Raw genomic sequence first — 27,995 nt, forward strand, 5'->3', positions numbered from 1 at the left:
GATGGCCAGGTTTTAATAACCACTGGGAAACCGAACTTTTTTCTAACCCACATTTAGCACGGATGAAAGCAGAATCCAGAGACTATCTCAATGGGTGTGACAGGAATAATCAATTCAGAGGATCATTTTGTTAAAAATATTTATTTAAAAAAATACAATTGTCGTCCGTATCTAGTTGCACATATATCTATTAACATATCTATGTAGTTTCAGACTTCAGTAAATTTGCTACGGTGCTTTCTTAAAGCTAGCTTGCCATTATACAAAGCAAATTCCTCTGTCAGTTCCTGCATAAAAATAGTTGTTTTTAACATATCATCTTTCTAAAAAGACACATATCACCATTACAGAATGTAACAAAACTTTTGCATAAAACTTGAAGTGAGAGAGAAAAAGCGATCACCTGATTGGTTATCAGAGCAACCCCTTGCTATGTCTGGAGATGCACTGAGTATCAACGGTCCTTTTCTCTTTTCAAAGCAGCATATCGTAAAGCCCTCAAAGTGCTAGCGCATCCTCTTCCTCACCTACCTACGCTCTGTGGGAAGGTTCTTTGCCACAAGAATTAGAATCCGAGACTCTGGCTCCCGTCATTCTAATCAACCTTAAAACAACACCCCTTTGTTTCCCAACAGGCTAAGTCCCACTGCTGAGCTAGAAGACAAGGCAGCTTCTCTCCAGCTGCCCCAACAACCAGTATAATTTCAATAAATGTTAGCAGTTACCATCATTTTCGTTGCTGTTGTAGGAAAAAGAAGAAAAAAGCAACGTTAATACTTTGAAGATCTCCCTAACGTAAATCATACTGAAATTATAACAAGTCACTAGTGCTGCTCTAACCGTCATTCATTCCTTTGTGTAGGTGTGCACCTGCATCACATAGAAACGGTCCATTTATACAGAAGCGGTGGATATTAGGTATCGTGAGCGACAGATTTCAATAAACAAGGGGGAAACAAACAGTGACAGAACTGTCTTCTCAGCCAAGTGGATCTGGGTTGGAGGGAAACACCCCAACAAGTTCTGATGACCACACAGCCCGAATTAAGACATTGATGTAAAAAACAAAAAAAAAACAAAACAAAAAACCTCTCCGGTGTTAATGCCACAGCAGACATGTTTTTCCTCTGCATTATACACTGGGTGGATGAAAATCGAATGTTCACTATCTAATAACATTCCATTGTCAAGTGACGTCCACACCTGAAGATCCAGTTAGGACTCATAGAAAATTCTTAGTTTGTTCTTCAAAATGCAAGGTTATACACTTTTTTAAAAAACCAACTTGATTGGCCAAAAAAAGGGTATAATTCTAAAAAACTAGCTTCAGGTCAAAAATTGTATTCACCTCAAACCAAAGCTATCAGTGGCAAAATGACTGGACTGAGTTTCATATTGAATCTTCCCTACCCACAGAGGTCAGTGAAACTGCAAGAAGGCAAAAGTGCAGAAACCGACAGGACTGTGATTAGGAAAATCAAGCGGCCAAACCGAATAAATAGGCCATGAGTGACCAAAACTCAATTGTGTTAATTTCCATCTTTACATGTATGCATATTAGTTAATTTCACTAACAGTGAACAGGGAAGTTGGTAAGATACTGCTACTTCTTACATAAGCACTGACTGTAATGCAGGCCCTGGTAAAACTGCCCTCAAAAACAAAACCCATGAAATGTCTTAGAAGGGACTGCGTCCCACTGCCTAACAGACAATGAGCGACAACGATAAAACAGAAAAGAAACATGTAATTGGATAGTTTACAAAGCTGAGTGTACTCCATCAATTGCAAATCATTTAAAAAGTCATACGTTTCCACAAAGCAGAGTATTAAAAGCTTGTAAATGATTTTAAAACATCCTAGCCAAAAGAGCATACCTTACAGAGCCTTAAAGAATGGCTCACCAGGTAATCCATTTACCTCTTCTCCAAAGAGTCTTAATTCCAGAAAACATAAACGAGAAATAGACATTACTTCTCTGACCCTCCATATCCTTAAGATGAAATGAATCAAAATTACCATTGTGCTTCCAGTTATTAATAACAAAACAGTGCTAATAATGGTGCCCCCAAAAGTGCCAAGTGATTTAATACCAGTATGAACTCTATTCTGGGCATATTTGGACGATTCCGTTGGCTACGGCTCTGGCCTAGCCGCAGGGCATGCCCACCCTGTCCGGATCCCAGGCCTGTCCTAGCGCGGCTCATAATCCTTGGAGGGACAAGACTCAGAATGGGCCCTCAGGAGATGGGAAACAGAGCAAGCCGAGAAGAACATTCAGCCCGGGATACTCTGAGGTTTCTGCTAATGCTTATTATGTACAGTCTGAAAGGATAAACTAGACGACAAAGCCACAACTCGTCCACTGTTTTACCAATTCACGGTCAAATCTGTATTTTAGAAATACTACTCTTAGTATAAACCCCCTCTCTGAGAAACTCAGACCCCAACATAACAAGGCTTTTACACAAAAGTGATAGTGTAGAAATGTTAGGAAAGGGCATCTGTATTTGAGCAGTGATACGTGCACAAGCGAGTGGGTCAACGTGGCTTTGTTCACCGCATGTCACATGCAGCCTCCTATTTCTAAAAATGTTGGCAAGCAATTACTCTTTAAGGCCTATGAGTCTAAGAATTTAAAAAAACTGAAATGTGCAAGGCATTAATTTTTTAAAAGTGGCAACTGCAAAGTGCAGCCAATTTTTTTTTTAAGTTTTAGTATAAAATAGCCTGGGAGCCATCCTAGAGGATGAAAAATATATGTTCCCTCTGAAAGACAGATTTGTTTACACACACACACACACACACACACACACACACACACACACGGTACTCAGCCGATAAACCAGAATGAATTTGAAAAGAAATGCTCCAGTCCCCCAATTACACATTTCAAAATAAAATTTTAAACCTCATAAAACTTTCTGATACGTATTACACTAAAAAAACTAGAGTTCAAGAGCCTTACCATGTTTAATCGTATCCCTCATGAGTTTTCTTGTTAAAGGTTTCATTTAAAATGATGTTAACGACAGCTTGAATTTCTTGGTTTCTGCAGAAAGCCTGAAAGCCAACATCTCCCCTCTCACACAAACCACTCTGGACTTCCATCTTTCACAAGCGCTCAGTGCGAATGGCGGCATCCTAGCAATTGCCATTTTCCAGCAGGCTGTCAATCTAGCACTTACTTTTTTTTTTTTTTCCCCCCCAGAAAAGCCTGAAGAAACTGGCAGCTTCAAATGGAACATTTAAACCGCATCAACAACTCACCTTTCAGACTGTTCTGTTTACAGGTCAAAACATGACTTTTGTGCTAACAGGTTCTACCAAGTATGAGAAATGAAATCAAACCGCCTTTTTTTTTTCTTGCTTAATACACTACCACCCACAAGAATTCTAGACTCTGAGATTAAAACTTCAAACTTCAGTAAGCAGAATTCTGATGACCTAAGAGGAATAACAGGGCACCCTGCTTCAGGTAATGCTAGCAGCGTTAAAAATAATAACATCTATTTGTTGACCCCAAAGCAAGAAGATAATTAATGAAATATTTTCCATGAGACCCATTCTCTGATCAGATTACCTGCTAAAGAAAGGTAATTATGGTTGGCCTCCACTTCCCTACTATGGCTTAAACAATTAACTTCTCAGCTCCATTTTAGAAAGAACATGTTCTGTCATGCCCTCAGCTAACAGACTACATACATCATGAGTAGTCTTTTTAACTTTCCCATTGGTTTGGGAATTCATTTGGAGCTTTCTGCACAAAGACACCTGCACCCGTCTCCATCCTTGTCTACGCACCTCAGCACAATTCTAGATTTCTGGCATGGGCAACTAAAATATATACAAGTAAGTGATAAATAGCACAGACCCATTAAGGAAAGTATTTCTTCAAGAGATGCTGAAATGTTCCAACAAATTAAAAAAATCAAAGCTTACAGGGGCGCCTCGGTGGCTCAGTCGGTTAAGCGTCTGACTTTGGCTCAGGTCATGATCTCACGGTTCGTGGGTTCGAGTTCCGCATCAGGCTCTGTGCTGACAGCGCAGAGCCTGGAGCCTGCTTCAGATTCTGTGTCTCCCTCTCTCTCTGCCCCTCCCCAGCTCACTCTCTGTCTCTCTCAAAAAATAAATAAAAACATTAAAAAAAAATTTTTTAAAGCAAAGCCTATGAATGCAGCAAGAAAGTGGGGGTGATTATCTATTTTAGCATAAAGCAACTTAACATAATTCCAAATCTGTTGGTAAAATACAGTATTAATAAGGCCAGAAGAAGTTTGTAAGCAGGCTGGTAACATAAAAGTAAATTAAAGAGTCATATCTAGTATGAAGGCACAAGAGCCAACAGGCTGTCAAAAATAATATGCACAAAGCTCTGGAAAACATTTGGTAATGGGGTTATTTACAAAAAAGAATTAACATAAAATCTCAGGAAGCTGAAGACAACTTTTACTGAAAAATTCCAAATCAAACTTCTAGGGGTTTTACATGAAAATCAGATCAAATATGTAAAGGAGTTCTCCATATATCACAACAAAAGTGTCCACGTTTTATTTTCAAGATTAAGCAGTGAAACAGTGTCCCGAGTCCGTGGTCTTTAAGGCAAAGCACGTGCTGCCAGAAGGTGCGTGAGATCATCTACTGGGGCGGGAAGAAAACAGTACAACTTCCAGTCAAGATTTACTGTTCAGACCATCCTTAATTCCTATTTTTGTGTACATCTCAGAACATACATGTGCCTTTCCTACAGCGGCATACAACTCCACTTATACACGTATGATTTCGCAGTAGGAAATACGGTGTTTAAAACTTTTACTGATCAAGGTGTGTTCGAAAAGGCTGCAGACTCCTTTTCTGAAATGGCAATGAGTGCTTCTAGTGCTTAAATTCTCCAGAAACATACAAAACTGCCTTTAGAAATTCAGAATCCTAGGGGCGCCTGGGTGGTTCAGTTGGTTAAGCATCCGGCTTCGGCTCAGGTCATGATCTCACAGTCCGTGAGTTCGAGCCCCGCGTCGGGCTCTGTGCTGACAGCGCAGAGCCTGGAGCCTGCTTCAGATTCTGTGTCTCCCTCTCTCTCTGCCCCTCCCCTGCTCATGCTCTGTCTCTCTCTGTCTCAAAAATAAATAAAAACATTAAAAAAAAATTAAAAAAAAAAAAAATTCAGAATCCTATCACCTGTTCTGAGACCAGGATGAAACAAAGTTATGAGGCTAAAACTCACACAACAGGTTTGAATGGAACTGGAGTGATGTTACCAATAGCCTGCAGTTACAGCCACAGAATCCCACACCTACTTATTTACTTTCCCCTCCACGTCTGAGTCGCACAGTATGGAGAAAACTAGAAATTGTGCCCGGTGATTGGATTCAACAGTCATGCCTGTTTTGCTCTCTCATACAGTATGCAAATCATCAAAGAATTCTTCCAGTTTAAAAAAAAAACAAAAAAAACCCAGGACCCTTTTTCATTATATACACATATACACATGCATACATGTATGTGTGTGTATACAGGTATATATATGTGTGTGTATATACACACACACATGGGCTCATGGGCTTAGTTTCCCCATCAAAATCTGAAGAAAAAAAAATCTCTGCTTATATAGCTTACATTGACTTTTTTTGAGGGTTTCTGGATTATTCCATCAGGCACATATTTTTAAAAATCAATGGAAGTTTCTACCTTTGTTAAAACACACAAAATACGCCATGAGGAATGTAACCTCACAAAGGCATTGACAAAGCATTAAAAAAAAGATTACTGAAGCTAGCCATGTGATTTTAATTTTGTGTTTTAAGAAATCAGCATATGAACAAGGAAGAAAATCATTTTAGAAATTATGTGAAAATCCACCCTAGGATGGAATAAATGCGGTGCTTTGCTGGCTCGGTGTGTGGCTTTGAGCCAACTGTGTTCATCCCTTCTCAGCTCTAAGGTAGTAGCTTAAAATCAGCCACAGGGGAAATAATTTAATCATGGGAATCAGCAAATGCTACAATTGAAGGATTGTTTTTTCCCCTTCAGAAAGCCTGGTTGTTAAACATTTCCCAGCATACAAATGAGTAGATACGGGCCAGAGCAGATGAAAAGCTAAGATAACCACAGATGTCTCAAAAGCTCATTCAACCTGCTCCCTTATCTTCACTTAGGCTACTTTTGCCCACCAGCGAACGTCCTGGCAAAGTGACTTGTGATGGATACCAGCTAGATACCCAACAGAAGTCTCCCCAGTGAATATGGATCTTAAGTGGTATGTCACCTTTGGATGCTAAGAACACCGGATGCTCAAAAAAACATGAAGCTGAGAGTTTTCCAGGAAGGAGGTAGTTTACTAACAGAATGGTCTGCCTCATACACTTGAGCTGAGGTTGTAAACTTTCATTTGAAAAAGGAAACACACACACACACACGCACGCACACGCACACACTTCTCCACATCAGTTGATCTCAAAGAGAAAGCAGATCATCAATCTCCTGAGGCCCGCACCTCTCGGAGGCTTCCGGGGTAGGTTTATAGACAAGAGGCCTCACAAACACTGGTTCCCAGGAAGCTGCTTTGACTGAGTTTTAATGGTGCCCTTGGTTCCCAGGCACCCCTGTGCTGACACAGTTAGTCATCAAAGATATTGTCTATGAAAACAACCAATGGCTTTTCTCCTTTAATTCAAAAAGATAAAATACTTTTGTGCTTTCAAAATTTAAAATATCTAGTTAAATCGAGCCATCAATACTTAGATTTAATGTACAAAATATTCATGAACCTAATAAAACTATCCCAAAGTGCTGCTGAGGTCTGATTCCAAAGAAGCATGCCCACGAAGCGACTCCGTGTGGGAGAGAAGTCCACCGTCCGCTCCCCATCGCTACCGAACATTGCCTCCAGAACTGTTGCGCACCTCAGGAGCACACCTTTCAGCCGACAGCCACTGACGAACCAGTGAACGGGTCCCCAAGACGACAGGTGTGAAGACGGCTCCCTGAATGTTGTCCCTCCCTGACTACTAACTAACAGGCATGTCTCACACTGTAGCTTCTCCACACTGTATAGAAACATATTTAAAGTGAACATTCTACATCTGGAAGATGCTGGTTCCTATCAGTGTCATTTGGAGCCCTCAAAACCTTACTCCCTCATTCCATTTGGTTTGGGACTCCATTACAGAACTACTTCTAGGGTTAAAAGATGAGGTTCCTAACGGGCAGTGTTGTAGTGCTGGTCGTGGCATATAATCTAACCCTAGGCTTTAAGAGCCAAGTCTTCCCAAAGATTCCACTGTGATGTTGGTTATCAATTCAGCTTGGACTATCCACAAATCTGTCTCCACCTGGGGCTGAGTACCATATGACAATACTTTATAAATGTGGTAACGTAGAGATGAAGGCCTACGTTTTTCGCTACTACTGTGAACAATCCAATCCCTGTACATGAGCGTTTCCAAACAAATTCTGCTGCTCTCTAATAAAAAAACTTTCTTTCAAAGACATAACATCTTTACCTCACTATAGACTTGGAGGCTTCACTTTGCTTTTCATCTGCCTGATGACATCTTTAAAACAATCACGACCCCTAACAACCTGAAATTTAAAAGATAAAATATGCAGTGAACAGAAAAGAAAAAGTATCTTCTAACTGGGAAAGAAAGCCCCACATGTGGTTTCAAGTTATTCAACTGAATGTTTTACTCAGAGATGCCTCGAGATTTCACAACCCAGGTCCATCCTAAAAGCCATCACTTACCATCCTGTACATATCACGGGTGTGTAATTATACCACCCAGCGAGCAGACATTTCTGTGCTAGAGATCGGGTCCCCTATTCTCACCGGTTGTTGCAAAATGTGGTCGTAAACCCCACGTTTAAAAATCTTCCTATGCTGAAACAGACCAGGCTCCATGCTGTTCACAGGTTCAGACAAGATCACACACACGGTTAAGAGACCCACCCTGATACAGGTAATAAGATGCCTTGCTGTGGACTGCTTACACATGTTATAGTTCACAGCAAAACAGAATCTCCCCAACAGTACTGCTCTAATCTTACTTGGTGTGAACAGGAAGGAATCCTTTTCCTTCACTGCTCATACATAGCTCACTTTTAGTCTTTCAACAGAACACACTTAGTCTTAAAGATATGGCCAACTGCATTTAACATTTCTTCAACTAATATACTCAAAGCATAAATGTTTTCCTGGCCAAAGGGTCCCAATAAGGCAGAAGGAATAACTTTGTTCTTAACTGCTCCTACAAAGCATAGCTAACTGCTAAACCCCACCAAAAATTTCTTTAAACACAAAGCTCAAAATATTCAGGAGGGAGGGAAGGAGGGAGGGAGGTAGGGAGGAAAGGAAGTAAGGAAGGAGGGAGGGAAGGAAGAGGAGGAGTTACGGAGGGAGAGGGCAAGGGGGAGGGAGGTGGAGTTTGGACTCCAATTAAGGCATTTTTATATACAGTCCAACTTGAGTCATAGTCAAAGGGAATCTCAGAAAGGCATTTCAATGGGGAATGGCAAAAATCACAATAGTCTATTATCAGCATTGTAGAACTATTAATCGCTCACTTCAAATATAATCATGTCGAATGTCTTTCTGTTTCTTTACTCCTTGGTTCTCTCATTCCACAAGTGCATAGGTTATGTTTTCTGTAGATCTGGGGAAAATGGGCCAGGGGTGGGTGGTCCATCCAGGCCAGACACAGTGAACGGTCCATGACTGTTCAGTACAGAAGGAAACTGAGAAAGAAAACAAAAACACATTATCATCCTATTACTCAACCCCAACTTTCATTTTCTGTCCCTGCTACATTCCCTGAGGCAGAAAATGAAAGCCACCTGCAGTGGTTCACAGGACAAAGGTAGTAACCGTTTATCATCGAAGAACATGATGTCACAGCAGAAACTTTAAAGAAAAAAACTGTTCGTCCTGCATGTTACATATTACAGTCTCCAGCCTACCTTGAAGGAAGGAACAAACCTATGAGGCCTTCCCTTATAGCCAAAGGTATACAGGTTTACATTTAACTTCATATGAAAGTTTTAAAAAGTTCAGTAAATGACGACACGCACGACAGAGTACAATTCAATTATAAAACAAATTGCAGACTGTCAAAAAGAGGTCCGGAAAGAGATGCCCATCTGTGAACTCTACAACTTGTGTAAATAGTTAGACGTATTCATTCTAGAAGAGCCTTCCCCATCATGTATTCTAAGACCAGTTCTATAGGGAGAGTCCGGGCTGAAGCCACATGAGCACTGTAGCTTTGCCTGAGGTCTCTGGTCACTCTCTAACTCAATTATCTGTGAGAGGCAAAGAAAAACATAAAAATAAAATATGAAAAATTCTCAACGCTTTCTAGTCAGTAACTTAGAATGTTTTACAAAATAAAAAATGCAGAAGTAGGAAGATTTTTAATTTTCTTTTTTCCTTACCATTTCATTTCCAGAAGAACAAATGAAAAGTTAAATTACAAAATATAACAAAATCTCCCAAGGAGTCTCCCCTAAATAAGTGAATGAATCAACCAAAATAAACTCTAGGAGTTAAAAAGTCTAGGTGTCTGAGGCAAAATGATGGTTAAGAGCTGTAAGACCTTTCCTACGATCTTGGCTAAGGGATAACACAATATCCATTTCTTTTTTTTAAAGATTTTTTTAGTGTTTTATTTATTTTTGAGACAGAGAGAGACAGAGCATGAGCAGGGGAGGGGCAGAGAGAGAGAGGGAGACACAGAATCCAAAGCCGGCTCCAGGCTCTGAGCTGTCAGCACAGGCTTGACACGGGGCTCGAACTCATGAACCGCGAGATTATGACCTGAGCCGAAGTCAGACGCTTAACTGACTGAGCCACCCAGGCGCCCCACAACATCCATTTTTTAAAATATGTATTTAAAATGTTGATAAATATCAATTCTAGATGAATGAGAAATGGGCGTATTTGATAAACTATACTCAAAATTTTTCTCTTTTAAAAAGCCTCAGGTAAAAAAAAAAAAAAAAAAGCCTCAGGTAAAAGAGAAAACCTACGTGCAGATCCTCCTGCAAATACACACACACACACACACACACACACACACACACACACACACGTGTATATTTTCTTCTTTAAAAAAAAAAAAAAAGAGAGAGAGATTTCTAGCATTTAAAATGACGAGGGGCGCCTGGGTCGCTCAGTTGGTTAAGTACTGACTTCAGCTCAAGTCATGATCTCACAGTTTGTGGGTTCGAGCCCCACGTCAGCCTCTGTGAATGCTTGCTCAGAGCCTGGAGCCTGCTTCACATTCTGTGTCTCCTTCTCGCTCTGCCCCTCCCCCACTTGTGCTCCGTCTCACTCTCTCAAAAATAAATAAATGTAAAATAATAAAATTTTTTTTAATGACAAGGAAAGGAAATCGGGTAGGTTCAAAATCTACAGTACCGAACAATCCCTGGTCTAACTCAAACGTACGTCACAGCGAACAACGGAAAGGAGCCGTTGGCTGTATTTGTCGGAGCTGTTCGCTGGCTAGAAAATCAACACTTGGAAAGCATGTTTGTTAAACACAAGTTTTATAATGATGAAACCAAAGGGTGAAGACACTGCCTTTTGGCCCCACTCTTCGTGGACCAGGCCCCAAGTGCAAGAGACAGACCTGTGGGTGTTTTACCTGGAAGAGTGTGTTAGCACCTTGCAGCCTGGCTGGACTCAGGGGAGCAACAGGGCTGAGAGTGCTCCAGAAGTGGATACTGGAGAGCAGGGGGCTCGGCGTCAGTAAGATGGGCGTCTGCAACACACAAAACAGCAACGGTCACTCAGGACTGTTTCAACCTTATAACAATACACCAGCAGCCCTGAACCCAAATATTGTCCTAGTCTCTGCCCCAAATCTCTCCAAAATTTTATCATGAGGGAAAGCTCAGAAATTATTTGTACTTGCTAAGAAAGGTCAAAATATCTTCTCACCTGTCTTTTGTAGGGTCTTTCCCAAATACAGAAACCAATCTGGTCAAGTAGGGAGAAGTAACAGGTAACTAAGTCACAAACACGGTTCCCCTTAGTAACGGGCAGTCTGGGAGTCATGTATTTAAGGTTACGGGAGAGGTGACTGGAGACAAGCAAGTGAAGAAATGGCTAATGTAACTGTGCACATTTGTTACTCAACATCACACCAGTTGTTCTCACGTTTCTCAGAATTTATTGTTTTCCAGCTTTTGAGGTTATCACTGTTATTTTATAAGATAACAACCAGTTCTATAAGACCAAAAAAAAAAAAGAGAGAGAGAGAGAGAGTAGTTGCTTTAGGAGGAAGTTGGAAAATATTATCTACTTGCAGAGACCATGAATCCTTCACAACACGACTCCAAACCTTTCACTGCAGCGATCCTGACTGGGTGAGGAACGGGGTGACTTTCACAGGGTCACAGCTAACTTTTCTAAGACAAACCTAAATAGCAGCAGGAGAACCTGATGTTATAAATTCGGGATTTGTTTAAAAAGGTGAGTCGGTGGCGCTAAAAAGAAGGGGTCAGTTACCTGGGAGAACAGCGCTGGCGTGAGAGAAGCCGTGGGGAGAGACGGGCTCAATATTCCCAGCGGGCTCGGGTCGCTGCCCGTGATCACGAGGATGGGTGCCAGCTCTAACCCTTTGGGTTTCTTGGATCTCGAGGAATTCCTTGTTTTGTCCTTCTCCAGCAAAGCTGAATCCTGGTCTTTAGGCTCCAGCGACAAGTTCTCTGGAAGTTCCATGGGCTGAGAAGCCACCGAGTCGATGTCTGTGTCAAGGTCAGGGTTGGGGCTCAGCGGCGGCGAAGGCGTCCCAGGAGGCTCCTGCACAGGAGGCGGTGCCGACGCAACAGGTGGGGTGGCAAACGCGGTTGTTACGCTGCAGGCGGAGGTCGGGGCTTCCAGGGAAGGCAGTTTGGGGGAAGCCAAAGTCTCCAACGCTTGGAGAGTTTCTTCTGAGGATGGAGAAAGGCTTGGGCCGGCCGACAGGACGGCGGCCACGGGTTCAACCGGTAGCTTCTTGGAAGGCGTTGTTACGAATTTGATGACAGACGGCGTTGGCTCCCGAGGAGGCTTCTTCTCGGCCAACTTCTCAGCTGGGTTCTCGAGCTTGATCGGTTTGAAAAGCCTCTTGTTGGAGGAGTTCAAAGAGTTGAGGGTAAAGGAGGAGTACAAGCCGGAGTGTATGTAGTCGTTGCGGCTGGAGGTCCTGGCGCCAGGCTGAGGCGGCCTCTCCCTGCCCCCGCTCTCCGCATCTCTGCAGCTGCTGGTGACTTCGCCGCAGCCTACGGCTTCCCCGTCTCCCTCAATCCTGCCCACTGTCATTGGGTCCATTTTCAAGATCTCTGGGTAAGAGACAAACTTGTACACAAACTTCTGACCATTCACTTTTTTAATGATATTCTGTAGATAAACAAAATAAGCATTCTTACACTTTCTCATAAACTTACCTCCCACAGCTCATGAAAAAGCTGACCTAATAACAGACTCTATTTGGCAAGTAGTTTACCGAAGAGCTTCAAAATCATCTATGTTTATCTAGCCACACCAAAGGCAGTTCCTAGCACCGTGGAGCCCAAGTTGAGTGTTTAAGTGTCTCATTAACAACTGAACCAGTATGTTACGTAAAAGGGAGATTTCAATTGCTTAACACTCTCAACCAAATATCAGCATTAAGTCAAAAATCACTGAACTGCAACCTCAAATAGTTCCAAAGGTACAAGCCATACGCATCCTGAGGAAGCAAAAAGGAACAGAACGTTACTTCTGCTGAAGTTTCCACTTCGTTCGGAAGTCCCAGTTGTTTCTTAGACAGACAGAAAAACTGGTTAAGATCAAGCTCTTCAGAGCGAAACAAATTAAGATCTCAGCTTCTCATTCCAACTCTATCCATTTGAGCCACTTATTGTACCTCAGTGCCCAAGAACGTATTCAAAGTAAGAAATTAAACAAAAAATAAATGTTAACTAAGAAACCAAATCTGTGCACTAACAGCTATTCTTTAAGGTATTTGTGTTCCCTGGGTTAAATTAAAAAGCAAAAAGTAAATAAAGCTAAAACACAAGCATATGTGTGACAATTTTTAAGTCATGATATACACAAGAATGTTTCTTTTAGCCCTGAAATCTCCTATTTTCTGCTCCTTATTCCAACCCTGTGCTCATTTTTCCTTTAAAGATGACTGCAATTAGGAACAAAATATGTATGAGGAGTGGAACTCTGCAGAAATAGAGCTGGCACACTTACACATTTCATCCCAATTCCACACTGCTGAAGTTATCAAATAAACTGGATCAAAATAATCCAAGGCAGTCTGTGATCGTTTTGCAACGTACACAAACATCGAATCGTTATGTTGCACACCTCAAGCAAATATAATGCTGTAGCTCAATTATGCCTCGATTTAAAAGAATTTGAAATTAACCAGGACAGGAGTAGTTTCATAACCTCAACAGAAGAGAGGAACACGTCTTATTCTGAGGTGGATGCGTATTACCTTTACATAATAGTATCGGAGGGCTCGGCTGAGTTTGTCGTAATTCATGTTAGGCTTGTTCTTACGAATCCCCCAGAGACGAGCCACCTCTTCTGCCTGCAAAAGCTTGAACTCCCCATCATTAGACGTCCAGCTGATCATGTGCTTGTTCTGAGGCTCCTGTAGGAGCTGAAGGAGGAACTGCCACAGGGTGATAGCACTGTCCATAGCAGTGAGCTGAAAAGAGGCAGACAGGGAAGACACGCGATGGTATTAACAGCCACCACTCCCATAACACCCTATGCCAGGCGCTGTGCTCTAAATGTATTACTTCATAGCATTCCCCCAATAATCCTACAAGACAGATACTACTGTGGCCTCGTTTTACATTTGAAACCACTGATTCAGAAAGAGTCAAGTCACTCCTTGTCCGAGGCTGCACAGGTAATTGGTGGAGCTGATGTTTAAACCCAGGCAATCTGGATCTAGAGACCAAACTCGGAAGCATGCCACACTGCTTAAGAAAAGTCTTGCTGGGAGATAAAGTGAGTTCTTTAAGTCCCGGGAGCGGTCTCGGATGACGGCCAGTCACCAGAGGACCACTGCCACTACGTTTTAACTGAAAATCTCCTCCTATCCTCCGAGACCACCTTCTCAGCATCTATACAAATCAACCCAGTTGGTTTATCTGCCAGGATGTGTGTGTGGTGTGTGTGTGTGTCACAGTGGCCCAAAGATATAGGGAATAATCTACCTGTGCTCCATTGGCCTTTCTCCTCCAAACAGTTTCCGTTCTCATAAATTAATTTACATTTAAGTTGGCAGCACTGAAAACTCAACAAAATGCTCCCTGATTTGACAAGTCATTAGACGTCAAATAATAAGATATAATAATAATAAGAATATCACCATTCTGCCCACAGAGCTTCCATCTGCATAAATTACTTTTTTTTTTTTTAAAGTAGGCTCTACGCCCAACGTGGGGCTTGAACTCACAGCCCTGAGATCAAGAGTCGCATGCTCTACCAACTGAGTCTGCCAGGCACCACCACACATCCTCTTTCATTTGATTAGTAGCCTTTATGTGATTCTCAAGACATGAAATTAAAAATCTTTCAAAATCTCAGGTTTCAGGATTTCCCTGTTTCGGCCAGAGTTTCTCAGCTTTGGCTCTATTGTTCGGGCCAGATAATTCTTTGTTCCTGGAGGCTGTCCTGTGCACTAGGACAGTGAGTTTAACTCACTAGATGCCAGTAGCACCTCCTGACCGGTTGTGACAATCAAACATGTCTCCGGCCATTGCCAGATATTCTCCTGGGAGACAAAATCGTCCCAGTGGATACCACTGGTTTAGGCAACAGAGCTGCAAGGAAATGTCCTCACAGAGTTATTTTCTTCACAGAACTTCAAGATTCCCATTAGGAAGAATTCTTTATGGCAGAAACTCTGCCGTCCTAAGAAGCACCGTATATATATATATATATATATATATATATATATATATATATATATATATATATAGCACATCCTAAGAAGCCTGTAACTGAACTATCCATGCACAAGAAAACAAAAACAAAAACCCTTCCTTTCTTTATCTAGGAATGAGATCTCAATGGACCAAAATAAGACTTGAAAACAAATTAAATCAATTCCATTAAAATACTACAAAAATAGGTAATTTGGTTGACAGCAAAATGTAAAACTTTTGAGCTGCAAACAATATTGTCAAGTGAAAAGACAATCCTCAGAATGGGAGAAAATATTTTCAAGTAAGAGGCTTGTATCAGAAATATATAAAGACTTCTTACAATGAAAAAAAAAAGAAGTAAAGGAAAGTGCAAAGACATTTCTTCAAAGAAGACACACAAACTAGGGCACCTGGGTGGCTCAGTCGATTAAAGCACCGACTTCGACTCAGGTCATGATGTCGCAGTTAAAGAGTGCCAGCGTGCGTCTGGCTCTGTGCTGACAGCTCAGAGCCTGGAGTCTGCTTCAGATTCGGTGTCTCCCTTTCTCTCTGCCCCTCCCGCACTTGTGCTCTGTCTCTGTCACTCTCAAAACTGAACATTTTTTAAAAAGCGTACAAAGAATAATTTTTTTAAAAAAGACAAATTGACAATAAGCTCATGAAAAGATCCTCAACATTAGTTATTAGGGAACTGAAAATCAAAACCACGTAAGATACCACGCCACTCCTACTAGGATGGCTATAATCAATAAGATGGACAATAACAAGTATTGGCTAGTTGGCTAGGATGTGTCAAGAGTGAAACCCTCATGCATTGCTGGTAGGAATGTAAAACGGGATAGCCACTTTGGAAAACTGTGATACTTCCTCAAAATGCTAAACAGAAATACGATCCAGCTATTCGGCTCCTAGGTATATACCCAAGAGAACCGAAAATACATGTCCAACAGACACACTTGCACAGGAATGGTCACAGCAGCATCATTCTAGAATATCCAAAAAGTAGAAACAACTCAAATGTCCATCAATTGATGATGAATGGACAAGCAAAATGTGGTGTGACTACTGGAATATTATTCGGCCGTAAAAAAACAGACTTTAGGGGCGCCTGGGTGGCTCGGTCGGTTAAGTGCCCGACTTCAGCTCAGGTCACAATCTCGCGGTCCGTGATTTTGAGCCCCGCGTCAGGCTCTGGGCTGATGGCTCAGAGCCTGAAGCCTGCTTCTGATTCTGTGTCTCCCTCTCTGCCCCTCCCCTGTTCATGCTCTGTCTCTCTCTGTGTCAAAAATAAATAAACATTAAAAAAAAAAAAACACGGAGGGGGGGGGGCCTGGGTGGCTCAGTTGGTTGAGCGGCCGACTTCGGCTCAGGTCATGATCTCACGGTCCGTGAGTTCAAGCCCCGCGTCGGGCTCTGTGCTGACAGCTCGGAGCCTGGAGCCTGTTTCGGATTCTGTGTCTCCCTCTCTCTGACCCTCCCCCGTTCACGCTCTGTCTCTCTCTGTCTCAAAAATAAATAAACGTTAAAAAAAAAAAACCAAAAAACAGACTTTAGTACTGGTACATGCTACAACATGGACAAACCTTGAAAACATTGTGTTAAGTGAAAGACACCAGCCACAAAGGCCACATATTTTATTTCGATTTATATGAAAGGTTCAGAATAGGCAAATGTATCAGACACAATGTAGATCAGAGGTTGCCAGGAGCTGGGTGGAGAGAAGAATGGGGAGTGACTGCTTATGGGATGATATAAATAAAAGACTGCAATGGTGGTTACACAACTCCCTGAATACACTAAAACCGCTGTCTTGTACAACTTCAGTAGATGAATTTTATCTCAAAGATGTTAAAAACACTACAAACATTACAAAAGCACGGGCCTCAGAAGCCTAATTCTAACAATGTGTATGTAACTCACAAAGGATAGGGTCCTTAAGGGTCAACTATTTCCGCTCCCAAAAAAGGCAGGAGAAACCGAAGTGGAAGATTTCTGGGTTTCCGTAACTTTTCTGAGACACTCAAAAATGTCTTCCAATAATCCTCACTCGTCCCTTTGAAGCCGGCTGTGCAGATATGGTCATCCAAAAGCAGAGATGGGAAAATAAGAAAGAACAGAAAGCAGATGTCCCCAGTCACAGTTAATGGAGAAGCTGAGGCCATGAGTCCAAGTCTTCCATCAGAGTCACACTCTGTTCACCAGGGAAACCACTCCCTGGATGCATAACAGCATTCTTGCCAGCAGCTGGGTAGAAAGAAGTATTACATATTAAACACTAAGTGACAATAGCCTAGAACTATGAAGTGCAACTTTAATATTAAGTAACCATGTCCACTAATCTCTGCCATGGCCTAACTTAAACTGAGTTGAAAAGGTAGTTTTAGGGGCACCTGGCTGCTTAGTCAGTTAAGTGTCCAATTCTCGATCTCAGCTCAGGTCATGATCTCACGGTTCATGGGTTTAGGCCCATGAATTGTCAGGCTCTACACTGACAGTGTGGAGCCTGCTTGGGATTCTCTCTCTCCCTCTCTCCCTCTCTCTCTCCCTCTCTCTCAAAATAAATAAACTTTAAAAAATAAAAATTAGGGGCGCCTGGGTGGCTCAGTCAGTTAAGCGTCCGACTTTGGCTCAGGTCATGATCTCACGGTCCATGAGTTCAAGCCCTGCATCAGACTCTACACTGACAGCTCAGAGCCTGGAGCCTGCTTTGGATTCTGTGTCTCCCTCTCTCTGTCCCTCCTTCACTGATGCACTCTCTCTCTCTCTCTCTCAAAATTAAACATTAAAAATAAATAATAATAATAATAAAATTTTTAAAAAGTGGTTTTACATTATGATCCATCAAGTATGGGGGGGGTATCGTTTCTCTCAATTTACCAGAGATAATGATGCCTGTTTATGGCTTTTAATTACATATGTTTAACACCTAAATGATTTTTTTTCAGTCTAAACCTGTTCAAAGTACTTTCTAATAAATTTTTAGCTTAACCAAAGAACTGTCTCCATATTTCCAGACATCATCTTCATATCAATAACGCTTATGGGGTTGGGGTTGGGGTGTGGGTGTGTGTGTGTGTGTGTGTGAGAGAGAGAGAGAGAGAGAGGAAAAGAGAACACCAGTGGGAGGGGAAAGGGAAAGGGGAGGAGGGGAGACAGGGAAGGGAAAAAAGAGAACTGAATCTCAAAACAATCACAAATTTGGTACCTCTAATTTGTTTTTGGAAAAATTCCCAAACGTAATCCTAGAATATTAATACCTATCACATAGACAATGCATGGACCCTACCGGTTAACAGCAACTAAGATATGCACACAAAGACACATATAACCATCCACATCTCCACCAAGAGCACACAGGTGCCGTCCTGAGCGGAGGGGAGGCTCCCGAAAGTACGGAGGCTCCCAAAGGGGTTCGGGGTACACTTTCCAACTTCCATCTTCCCAAGCTGGTTACTAAGGGGCCAGGACACGGACAGAGTCAAGTGCTGGTGGGCGCTACTTCAGGCCGAACTTAGCTGCCCTGGGAAACGATGAGGCTTCTTTAGGGCTCAGCAGCGCCTCCGGGAGAGGAGGTTGTTGAGAATCAAAGAAAAAGGGCCTTGTGGTTTTGGAATGAAGTACTGGAAAAGAATTGTCTTTTCCCAAAAACTAACAAAGATATAAAATGGACATCTCCAGTGGGTACCTTAAAGGAGTATTTTCTTCATTCAATTTTAACAACAGGTTATACTCTTTGACTGAAAAGTTGGTGAACCTCTGGGTATACAGTCAGGTTGAACCTCTTCATTTTAGTTCTTAAACGTGTGCTACTGATATGAAATTCAATGATTTCCTCAGCCATAAAAAAGAACGAAAAGGAAAAAAAAATCCAGAAGACAATTAAAAACGTGAAACGAAAAAAACAAAAAATACAAATACTTTTATTCTAGCTACTTATCAATAAAAACCTTTACTTTCCTTCACAGGAAAACCCACGTTTTCTAAAATGACAATTTTAAAAGAGTTCTTCAGAAGTCTGATGAGGGAAAGAAATACGCGTTGCAAATCAAAGAACTGATTTTTGAGGAGTTAATGTTGAAAACATAATTGATTCTACCTGGACACTTGAAAGGTAGCTCTATCCCTATGCTAAGCTGAAAGAAGGTATGTTGACATAACCTATTAGGGAAAGGAAGTCCCCAGTAAATGAAACTTTTTCCACCCTAAACATGTTTATAATACACATAGTCCAGTTGCTGCGGTGACCCACAGCCCGACTATTTTTCAGAAACAGCAGCCAAAACCCAAATAATAAAGGCCTCCAAATTCAGCGTGCTGCTTAAATAAAACAAAACCAAATTATGAAATGTAACAAGACTTGTTTTGAATCAAAATCATCATCGTTGAAAAATAATCAGGAGTCTCTTAACTGTACCCTATATTAAAACAATAGTAAAGTTATAGCTACATTGTGGTAAAACTCGAAGGGCAGTATTTCCCTAAGAACATAATGAATTTCACTTATGCAGGGAGAAAGGAATTCCTGACGGGGAAGGGGTGGTGAAGGGGCGGGAAACTGAATCACAGCTACATGTTAACGAAAACACCGCTGACAGTCCTAAATATTAAAGCACCGAGTCTTCCACGTAGCGGGGTGGTGGCTGGGAGACGGCAAAGAGATGAAATTGTCGAGATAAGGAGTAAGACTCCAGAGTCTTCAGGTGAATGCCCTAAACTTCAAACAGCAACATCCGGGGGAAAAGTCAACTGTGTATCCTTTGACTAGTTCAGTCAACAATACCCCTTATTTCCTGCCGAGGCCACTTAATAGCCCGCCCCCCCCAAAGGCGTTTCCGATTGACCCTCCCAGGAACCTAGAAACGACCAGCCTCGACGCAGCTGTACATTAAGCGGAAAGTAAAGGGGGCAGGGGGCTCGCGGGAGACAAGTAGAAAAAGAAATGAAACTTGACACCGGATGAATAGCGAACTTGGGGAGAGGCAGAGACTAGGGTGACCGTGTGCCCCGGAGCAGATCAAAGTCCGGGGAAGAGCCGCAAACTCACGCGGCCTGGGTAAGCACTGAATTACTGTACTTTCATTTTCCAACTTCCTGTCACCACAAAAAGTCAGAATTCGCCCCCCCGCCCCGGGGCAAAAAGCCACTGCCACCCGGCGCCCCAGGGACCTCGCGGCACTAAATAAGGGGCGAAGCAGGGGACGGGACGCGCCGAAGTCCACCTGCGCGCCGCGGGGCAGCGGGCGGGGCAGGCCCCAGGGGAGCGCGTGCCCGCCCGCCCCCGCCGCCACGCTCACTTCCTGTTGTGCCGCCTGCCCCCCGGGCCCCGGCCTCCGCCCCCGCTCCCCGCGGCTGGGGGGCGGCGGCCGCGGGCACCCGACGGGGCGCGGGATGGACGGGGGCGCGCGGGGCCGGCCGCTCACCGAGGCCGCGCGCGGGGCTCCCTCCGGGTTTCCGCCTCGAGCGCGATGCTTCTCTCCGCCCGCCGCCTCCTCACGCAGGGAGTTCGAGGACGGCGCGGCGGCCGCGGCGACCCCCGCGACGGAGCCGGAGAAGGCGGCGGCGGCCCAGCCGAGCCCGCCGGGTGCCCGCAGCCGCCCGCATCGCCCGCCGCCGCCGCGCCCGCCGGGGCTCCTCGCGCCCCGCCCTCCCCGCCCCCGCACGCGGCGGTGGCGGCGGCGGCAGCGGCGCGGGTCGTGGGGCCGCTACCCGCCGGGCGCGCGCTCGGGGCGTTCCTCGCCGGGGCCCGGCCTGCCAGTCTCTCCGCGGCCGCCGCCACTCTCAAACCCCCCGGCTGCGTCCGGGCCCCTCCCAGGCGCCGTAGCCGCCGCGCGTCACTTCCGGGGGCGGGAAGGGTGGGGCGGCTGTGGGAGTAGGACTGAGAACTGCGGCCGTCCTGAAGCCAGGGTCCGGGAGTCCGGGGGTCCCGGGAAGCGGGTGTGCGCGTGGGCGCAGTGAGGATGCCCCCTGGAGCTCCGCACTCGCCGCTCTCCGCCGGACTGAGTGGCTACTAACAGCCTGCTGAAGCGCCCGACAGAGTCCGCAGCACCAAAGCTGCCATCCGTGCGGGGGAGGGGGTGGGGGGACACCTCGGACGGCTTGGGGCCTCACCGCATCTCCCGCGCCCGATAGTGGAGGTGGCGCTCGCCGGGACCACCTTTGTTGTTGCTAAGCTGAAGCGTGAGGGCTTCTCTCTCCCCGGCCACTTGTCCTGCCTTGACCCTGGCTAGATGGACGGGGGAGTTGGTGCCGCTGCAGCTTGTTCATCCAAGTACCTGTTCCCAGGACGCTAAGAACACCCCCGATGAATATTATGTCAGCACTGTGGCTCGCTAGCTCGGGGACTGACAAATGGAGTCAGACCTGGAATCCAGTCGTGGCCTTGTCCCTCACTAACTCCCAGATCTTAGTAACTTTAACCTCCCCAAAGCTTCATCATCTGTAAAATGGAGAGAACCCAGTCTCAGAGTTGTGATGATTAAAGCAGATAAGGTGCATAAGTCACCTAGCAGAGTTTCTACCACATAGGTTCTCGTAAACAGACTTCCTAAGGAATCAAGCCACACTTGGTATTAGCGACTAGTTGAGTAATTTAGCAGCAGCAGAAGAGATGTGCAGTCTGTAAGCTGGACTCCTGAACCCTCGAAGAAATCGCTTGCATATTCTTTTTAACAAGAAGCCAGCTAGGCCGATGTCTGAGTTACTTGGTCATATACTAGCTGTAAGACCTGCAGTGAGTTACTTAACCTCTCTGAACCTCAGTTCCCCATGTTAAATGAAGATGATAAGGTGCAGCGTTGCTGAAAAGATCAAATGAGATAAAGACTATAATGTGCTTCGTGCATTTCCTGGCACATAGTAGACACCCAGTAAACGATGATATCATTTACTTTTGCCTCCACCTCACCCCCCCCCAATTGAATTCAAGGTAAAATTAATTGAACTCACAGAGTAAAATATGATCCTATAATCCCTGTGTAGGCTTTTGGAAGAGAATTGGCACTTCATTTTATTTCCAACCTCCTGCCCTAGTACAGAGTAATTGTAACACGGAGGTATTCCTGTAAGACCAGAGCTACCAAAAGATGTTAGCTTTCTAAAAATAATTTCACCGGAGGATGTAAACATATTTTCATTAAGAGGAAACCTGCAATAACTGAAAAACACCAGCACTCTTGGCCTCTGATATAAAAAATTTTCCTTACAGCAGTTTCCATTTTAGAAACGGAGAGGAAAAAATAAGAATTATTAAGGTAGGCTATTTAAGATACACTTTTGGAAACATTTGTTTATAGAAAGATCTCATTCTAAACCTTGTATCAAGAACGGTTAAGGCTAGGGGAACTCTTGTACAGACTAGCCTGTTCTCCCCAAGCTACAGTAAACATCTGATTCAGCCCCAGGGTCTATTGTATCACAACCCCTTTAACACTGAGCTGATAGTATTGTCAATTGCAGTGTATTTTTGGAAAAGATCCTACTTTGGGAGTTCTCAAATTAGTCCTAGCAAGTCTGCTTTTAAATTGACTTTTTTTTTTTTTTTAAATAGTACATGTTGACGGCAGAGAAACTAGAAGATAAGTCAGATTTCAGATTAGTGAACTTGGGGGGGGGGTGGATATTATTGTGCCTGCTTTTCCCACTCAAGATTCTATAAATACAGAATCTCTCTCCATGGTTCCTCACACAACAGATGGTTGTTTTTGCAAACTCCATGGTGGTTATGTTGCTTTTTTGTTACTTTGGTCACTTTCTCACTCAATAGGTAGATTTCCAATGGTAGCCTTGGTTACTCAGGGCTATGCCAATTAAATTTGCAGATTTTCTTTAAGTATTTAATATGTGTTTTTCTGCTTGAACTGCCCTAAAATTGTGTTTTTTAAGCAATCGAGTTATCCCAGCCCTGCCAGCTCTGCTCCCCTAATTTAATTACATTTCCTATCCCAAGAACACCTAGTTCTTAACGATTATTTCTTAAAGCAACTTCCCTTTCCCTCTCTTCTTTTTCGCTGCTTCATCATTACCCCAAATTAGTGTCCCTTTTTCCTAGAGAAATATTTCATGGACTCTGACTGAGCAAGCATGGAACCATCCGATTGCCTGTTCTGTCTTCCCCAGCCATGTGTTGTAGCACATGAAATAAACAAGAGAGAAGTTTAAGTCAGAGGAAGCGTCAACACCCCCACATAGGGTCAGATGTGAAGTATGGCTGACACGAAAGAATAAAAATCTGGGATTTCTCGGTTCTAGCTTTTCAATCTCCCTAAACTCCAGACTTGATCTTCTTGAGAAAATCCTTATGACTTATCCCTTCTGGGCCTCACTTTCAACATCTTTAAAAAATAAAAGATAGGGGCACCTGGGTGGCTCAGTCGGTTGAGCGTCCGACTTCGGCCCAGGTCATGATCTCGCGGTCCGTGGGTTCGAGCCCCGCATCGGGCTCTGTGCGGACAGCTCGGAGCCCGGAGCCTGTTTCAGATTCTGTGTCTCCCTCTCTGTCTGACCCTCCCCTGTTCATGCTCTGTCTCTCTCTGTCTCAAAAATAAATAAACATTAAAAAAAAAATTTAAAAATAGAAGATATTCATACCTTTCAGCTTGTAGTCTGTGGTGGATGGAGGAAAAGAAGAAGACAGTCGATCAAACTATGCTTTGAGTACTTGTTGAATGACCCTATAGTTATGACATTTGTAGGACTTGAAATGTAAGGTTATCACTGAAAATAGAATGCAGGCTAACTGGATACTGAATATGGCAGCATTTGCCAACCCCACTACCTGCCAAGGCCCTAAAATTCACCAAAGACAACCAGTAACATGCTGGTTAGAAGTATCTTTACACTAAGACTATTTTTCTGGGCAAAGAAGTTCCATCCCCAACAAGACTTATAATCAGAGGCTATTCAAGGTCCAGAGAAAAACGTCCTTGAATAAGGTATTTGTAGCCTCTGAACTATGAGGGAAGCTCATGGAAAAATCTTTCAGCCCTAGCTGTAATCTTCACCCAACTCCCTGTTTTCCCACAGAGGACATGACAAGACATGACTTATTGCAGTTACGTGCCTGGGGCGTAGTACCTGCCTCACACATTTCATGACCTATCCCAAACACACCTCAAAAATAACTGCGTATTCTTTTCTTCATTGGAATCTACGCCCAGCCTACTTCTTCCCTCCTCCACTAAGGTTTTTTTTTTAACTTAAAACAATTTTATTGGTCTTTGAAACAGGTACTTTCTCTTAGCTGTGAAAATTGATACAGAATATGTACTAGAGAAAAAGAACAGAGCCGATCACCTCTTTCCTAATTGCCCTTTGCAAAAGATGCAGCTTGATGGACAAAAGTTCATGAAATCCACCTTGTGGGTAACCGTATAAGATTCTGTGTGGTTTGACTAACTCATTGTAGGATATGTACTTCTCTGAATTCTAAGCCAGAAGTTTTGCTTCCTCTCTTGTGTGTTTTATGGCAACTGACTTGAAATTTTTTTTTCACTTAAAATTCAGATATGACCACCGAAAGGTTTTGTTCATTTTTTAGGAATTGTCGCTCGTGGACCAGCGACACTGGCACCCTCAGAGACCATTATTACTATCCACGACTTCCATAGATTTTAGAGTGCCCCCACCCCCTGCATTATCTCTTTTGATCCTATTGACATAGACAAAGAATTCAGCTAAGGATCCAGAGATGCTGGGGAAGGAAAAGTCAGGCTGGGGTAAGTGCAGCTCTTACAGCGGTGTGCTTTGTGGCGAGGAGGGAGAGGGAGGGAAATTACCACCTCCCACCGCATTCAGGAACATTTCCGGAAAGAGGTGGAGTTTGAAAGACTTGGTGCTAATTCAAAAATGTGTAATGCCAGCTTTTTTCTGCCTTACTTTATTTATCCAGCTGCGAAACAAAATTAGTTTTGCCATGCTAAAGAACGCATGGCTGGTGAGTTGGATACCCACTTCAGAAGTGGGACACAGCCACCGGCTTCCCTCCTTCAGACTCTCAAGGAAGAAAATTTGAATTCTGTCTAGGCTCACCCCATAAAATTGGGAAATTGTTGGTCTACAGGGCTTAATCCCCCCTCCTTCTTTCTCTCAGATTCTCCCCGCTTCTTAGAAAATGCAGCTGTGATGCATGTAACCGATTATGTCTAGAAATCAGACTCCAATGACAGAGCCCGGAAGTGGAGGGAGAACAGGGGCTCTCCTATGATGGAAAAGAATCCGATGACAAGGTCTCATGGAGCAAAGAGAATTCTGGTTAGGTTTTGTTTGGAATTCTATCCCTGCCCTGTGTGTGTATACCTTATCTGTGTTTTTTTGCTTCCTCCCCACCCCCAACCCCAGCCCTCTCCCTCGGCCTTATTTTTCTTTCCCTGTCTACTTTTCCTTTCCCTTAATATTTTTAAAGCTTATTTATTCACTTATTTTGGTAATCTCTACACCCAATGTGGGGTCAAAGTAAGGAACCCAAGGTCAAGAGTCACATGCTCTTCCAACCTAGCCAGCCAGGCACCCCTTTCCCTTTTGACCTCTCTGCCTTAACCCTGCCACTGGCAGCCTTGAGAATTTATTAGCCATGAAAAGTGGTCCTTAGGCCTGAGAAGATTTCATATCAATAAATATATCTTTGGGAGCACAGGGCTGGCTCAGTTGGTAGGGCATGTGACTCTTGATCTCAGGGTTGTGAGTTCAAGCTTCACGTTGAGGGCAGAGTTTACATAGCAAAGAAAGAAAGAGAGGAAGGGAGGGAGGGAGGGAGGGAGGAAGGGAGAAAGAAAGAAAGAAAAGAAAGAAAGAAAGGAGGAAAGAAAGAAAGAAAGAGGAAGAAAAGAGAGGGAGGGAGGGAGGGAGGGAGGGAGGAAGGAAGGAAGGAAGGAAGGAAGGAAGGAAGGAAGGATGGATTAAGCAATGCTTTATAAAATGTATATGTAATTTTTAAGCATTAACTGTGTGCCGAGCACTGCACTGGACACAGGAGATGCAAAGATGACCGAGACCAGTCTCTTTCTTTAGAAGTTTCTAAAAGAGGAGGGGCTACAACCCATTGTGACACAGGAGGGGGTGTTAGTTAAATAGGGGTGAAGACTGTGCTGGGGGAAGGGAGGAAGGTCAGAGGCTCCTGGCGTCCTGGGAGGGGGGTACTTGGAGGAAGGGGGAGAGGGTTTGGAGGGCAACGTTCTGTTTGGGATGCTCTGCCTGTTCCCCTGCCCAGCTGGGCTCATGGGGCCGGCTCCTACGTTAGGTCTCAGCTCAGCTCCGATGTCACCTGCTCTAGGGTGTGTGACCTCCACTGTCTTCTGTGGCGGCCAGCGCTGACCCTGCTTGTGGCCTTCACCACGCTCACCTTAAGTTTCTCCTCTGTTCCACCCTTCAGACCGAGTCCTCCAGAGGAGAGCCTAGATCTCAGTCACCTTTCCAGTCCGGGACGCGGTGGCGCAGGCCCTCTGCCAGGTGCTGCTCAGTAAGTACTAACGGGGAGACTAGATCAGCGGGGCCAAGGGGGGCCCGGGCGCAGCCCAGCGTTGCTGAAGGGAGGTGCAGGTGCGCCAGACCCAAAGCTTGAGCCCGCCCCCCTCGCCTCCTCTGCTCGGTGCGGCCGCTCTGGCCTCTCCAGGGTGCTGAGTTCTCACCTCTCCATCCTGCCCGTCAGCACGGTGGCTCTCGCCTGTCCTAAGAAAACTTCCCCTTCAACCATCAGCCTATCTTTTCCTCCCTTTCAGTATCAAACTTCAAAAAATAATGGTTTCTATTTGCGGCTCACACTTTCTCAGCTTCCACTCACTCTCCAATCTCCCGGATATGTCTGCTGTCCCCACCACTGACTCTTTGAGGCACCACCCCACCCACCGTCTCCCAGTCCTCCTCAGGCCCAGCTTAAGACATCCCCTCTTTAGGTAAACACTCTCTGACCTTCAAAGCAGGCTTAGGTGTCCCATCTTGGTGCCTTCCAGGAGACGCTGGGCTCTCTTGGCCTCCATGATTCTCCCTCTAGCTCTCTAACCAGTTTTTGTCTCCTCTGTCTTTGGACTGTGGTCCCCTGACTCACGCCCCACGCGGGACCTCATTCTCTCCAAGGCTTTCTTCACCACCCAAAATGCTGAGGACCCCCAACCTTTATTTCTGACCCCAAATTCTCCCCTGACCTCTGGATCCCTGTCTCCCATTTCCTACAGGGTTTCTCCTTCTGAATATCCTCATAACCTTTCCATCTCAGAATATATGACTTGAGGGGCGCCTGGGTGGCTCAGTCAGTTAAGCGTCCAACTTCGGCTCAGGTCATGATCTCGTGGTTCGTGGGTTGGAGCCCCGCATCGGGCTCTGTGCTGACAGCTCGGAGCCTGGAGCCTGCTTCGGATTCTGTGTCTCCCTCTCTCTCTGCCCCTCCCCTGCTCTCTCTCCCTCTCTCTCTCTCTCTCTCTCTCTCTTTCAAATACAACTAAACATTAAAGTATACACATATACATGTATATATATACATGTATATATGTACATGTATATATATGTGCATATATACATACATATGCACATATATATATATATATATATATATATATATATACCTTGAACTCATTGCCTATACCTGCCACCTGAACCAAATCCTCCTTCCTTTTCCAACTGAAAGCGCCACCCAGACCGCTCATGTACCCTAACCATTCCATGGTCTGTTGTACCTCCTCTCTAGAATATCTCACATCCATCCCCTCCCCAGGGCTCTCAGTGTCTCTTGCCAGGACTATGGCAAGCCTTCTGCTTTCTCTCCCGGCTTCCTGGCATGTCAGCCCACGTCCACACTGCCACGAGGGAACCTTCTGGAACACACACTTGACTGCGACACTCATCTGTTTCAGAGTGTCCAACAATTGATTTCCCTGCTGCTTCCAAGGTAAAGTCCAAACTCGAACCTGACAGACCTGTGATGGGCAAGGTTTAAAGGCCACGTCACCCTTCCGGTGATCATCACTAATCACTGTTTTGATCAGTGACCCTTTCCATTCCGACCTTTTCAGCCTAATCCAGCCTCACGAACTACAGGCCCTCGAACACGTCCAACACCACCAGGACTCCAGTCTTTTGTCAATACT

General features: G+C 44.3%; 1 protein-coding gene and 1 long non-coding RNA gene across 5 annotated transcripts; one reads left to right on the forward strand and one right to left on the reverse strand.

Annotated features, from left to right (window-relative positions):
* Positions 1–122: 122 nt before the first annotated feature.
* On the reverse strand, positions 123–27,714 carry ELK4 (ETS transcription factor ELK4). Of its 3 annotated transcripts, none has more exons than XM_058701503.1 (5): positions 27,606–27,714; positions 13,476–13,691; positions 11,510–12,382; positions 10,644–10,760; positions 123–8,733 (listed from the first exon to the last, which is right to left on the reverse strand). In XM_058701503.1, the coding sequence occupies exons 1-5, from the start codon at positions 27,609–27,611 to the stop codon at positions 8,635–8,637; spliced, it is 1,311 nt and encodes a 436-aa protein (XP_058557486.1). In that variant the 5' UTR covers positions 27,612–27,714; the 3' UTR covers positions 123–8,634. The 3 variants fall into 3 exon arrangements, with proteins under 3 accessions (XP_058557486.1, XP_058557488.1, XP_058557489.1); XM_058701505.1 differs by lacking the exon at positions 27,606–27,714 and adding an exon at positions 20,343–20,714; XM_058701506.1 differs by lacking the exon at positions 27,606–27,714 and adding an exon at positions 16,843–17,443.
* Positions 19,499–26,380, forward strand: LOC131496184 (uncharacterized). Of its 2 annotated transcripts, none has more exons than XR_009254364.1 (4): positions 19,499–19,975; positions 24,440–24,635; positions 25,010–25,170; positions 26,288–26,380. It is a non-coding gene; the product is annotated as an uncharacterized LOC131496184 (long non-coding RNA). The 2 variants fall into 2 exon arrangements; XR_009254363.1 differs by having other exon boundaries at positions 19,503–19,975; positions 24,458–24,635.
* Positions 27,715–27,995: the final 281 nt, after the last annotated feature.

The sequence above is a fragment of the Neofelis nebulosa genome, chromosome 15, assembly GCF_028018385.1.
Source record: "Neofelis nebulosa isolate mNeoNeb1 chromosome 15, mNeoNeb1.pri, whole genome shotgun sequence".
Taxonomy (NCBI): domain Eukaryota; kingdom Metazoa; phylum Chordata; class Mammalia; order Carnivora; family Felidae; genus Neofelis; species Neofelis nebulosa.

What these genes read in the sequence shown, in the direction of transcription:
- ELK4 (XM_058701503.1), bottom strand. An exon ending in TCCGATACTATTATGTAAAG is followed by an intron (nt 12,383 to 13,475) that starts GTAATACGCATC and finishes GTTTATCTACAG; the next exon opens with AATATCATTAAAAAAGTGAA. An exon ending in CGCCAGCGCTGTTCTCCCAG is followed by an intron (nt 10,761 to 11,509) that starts GTAACTGACCCC and finishes TGTGTGTTGCAG; the next exon opens with ACGCCCATCTTACTGACGCC.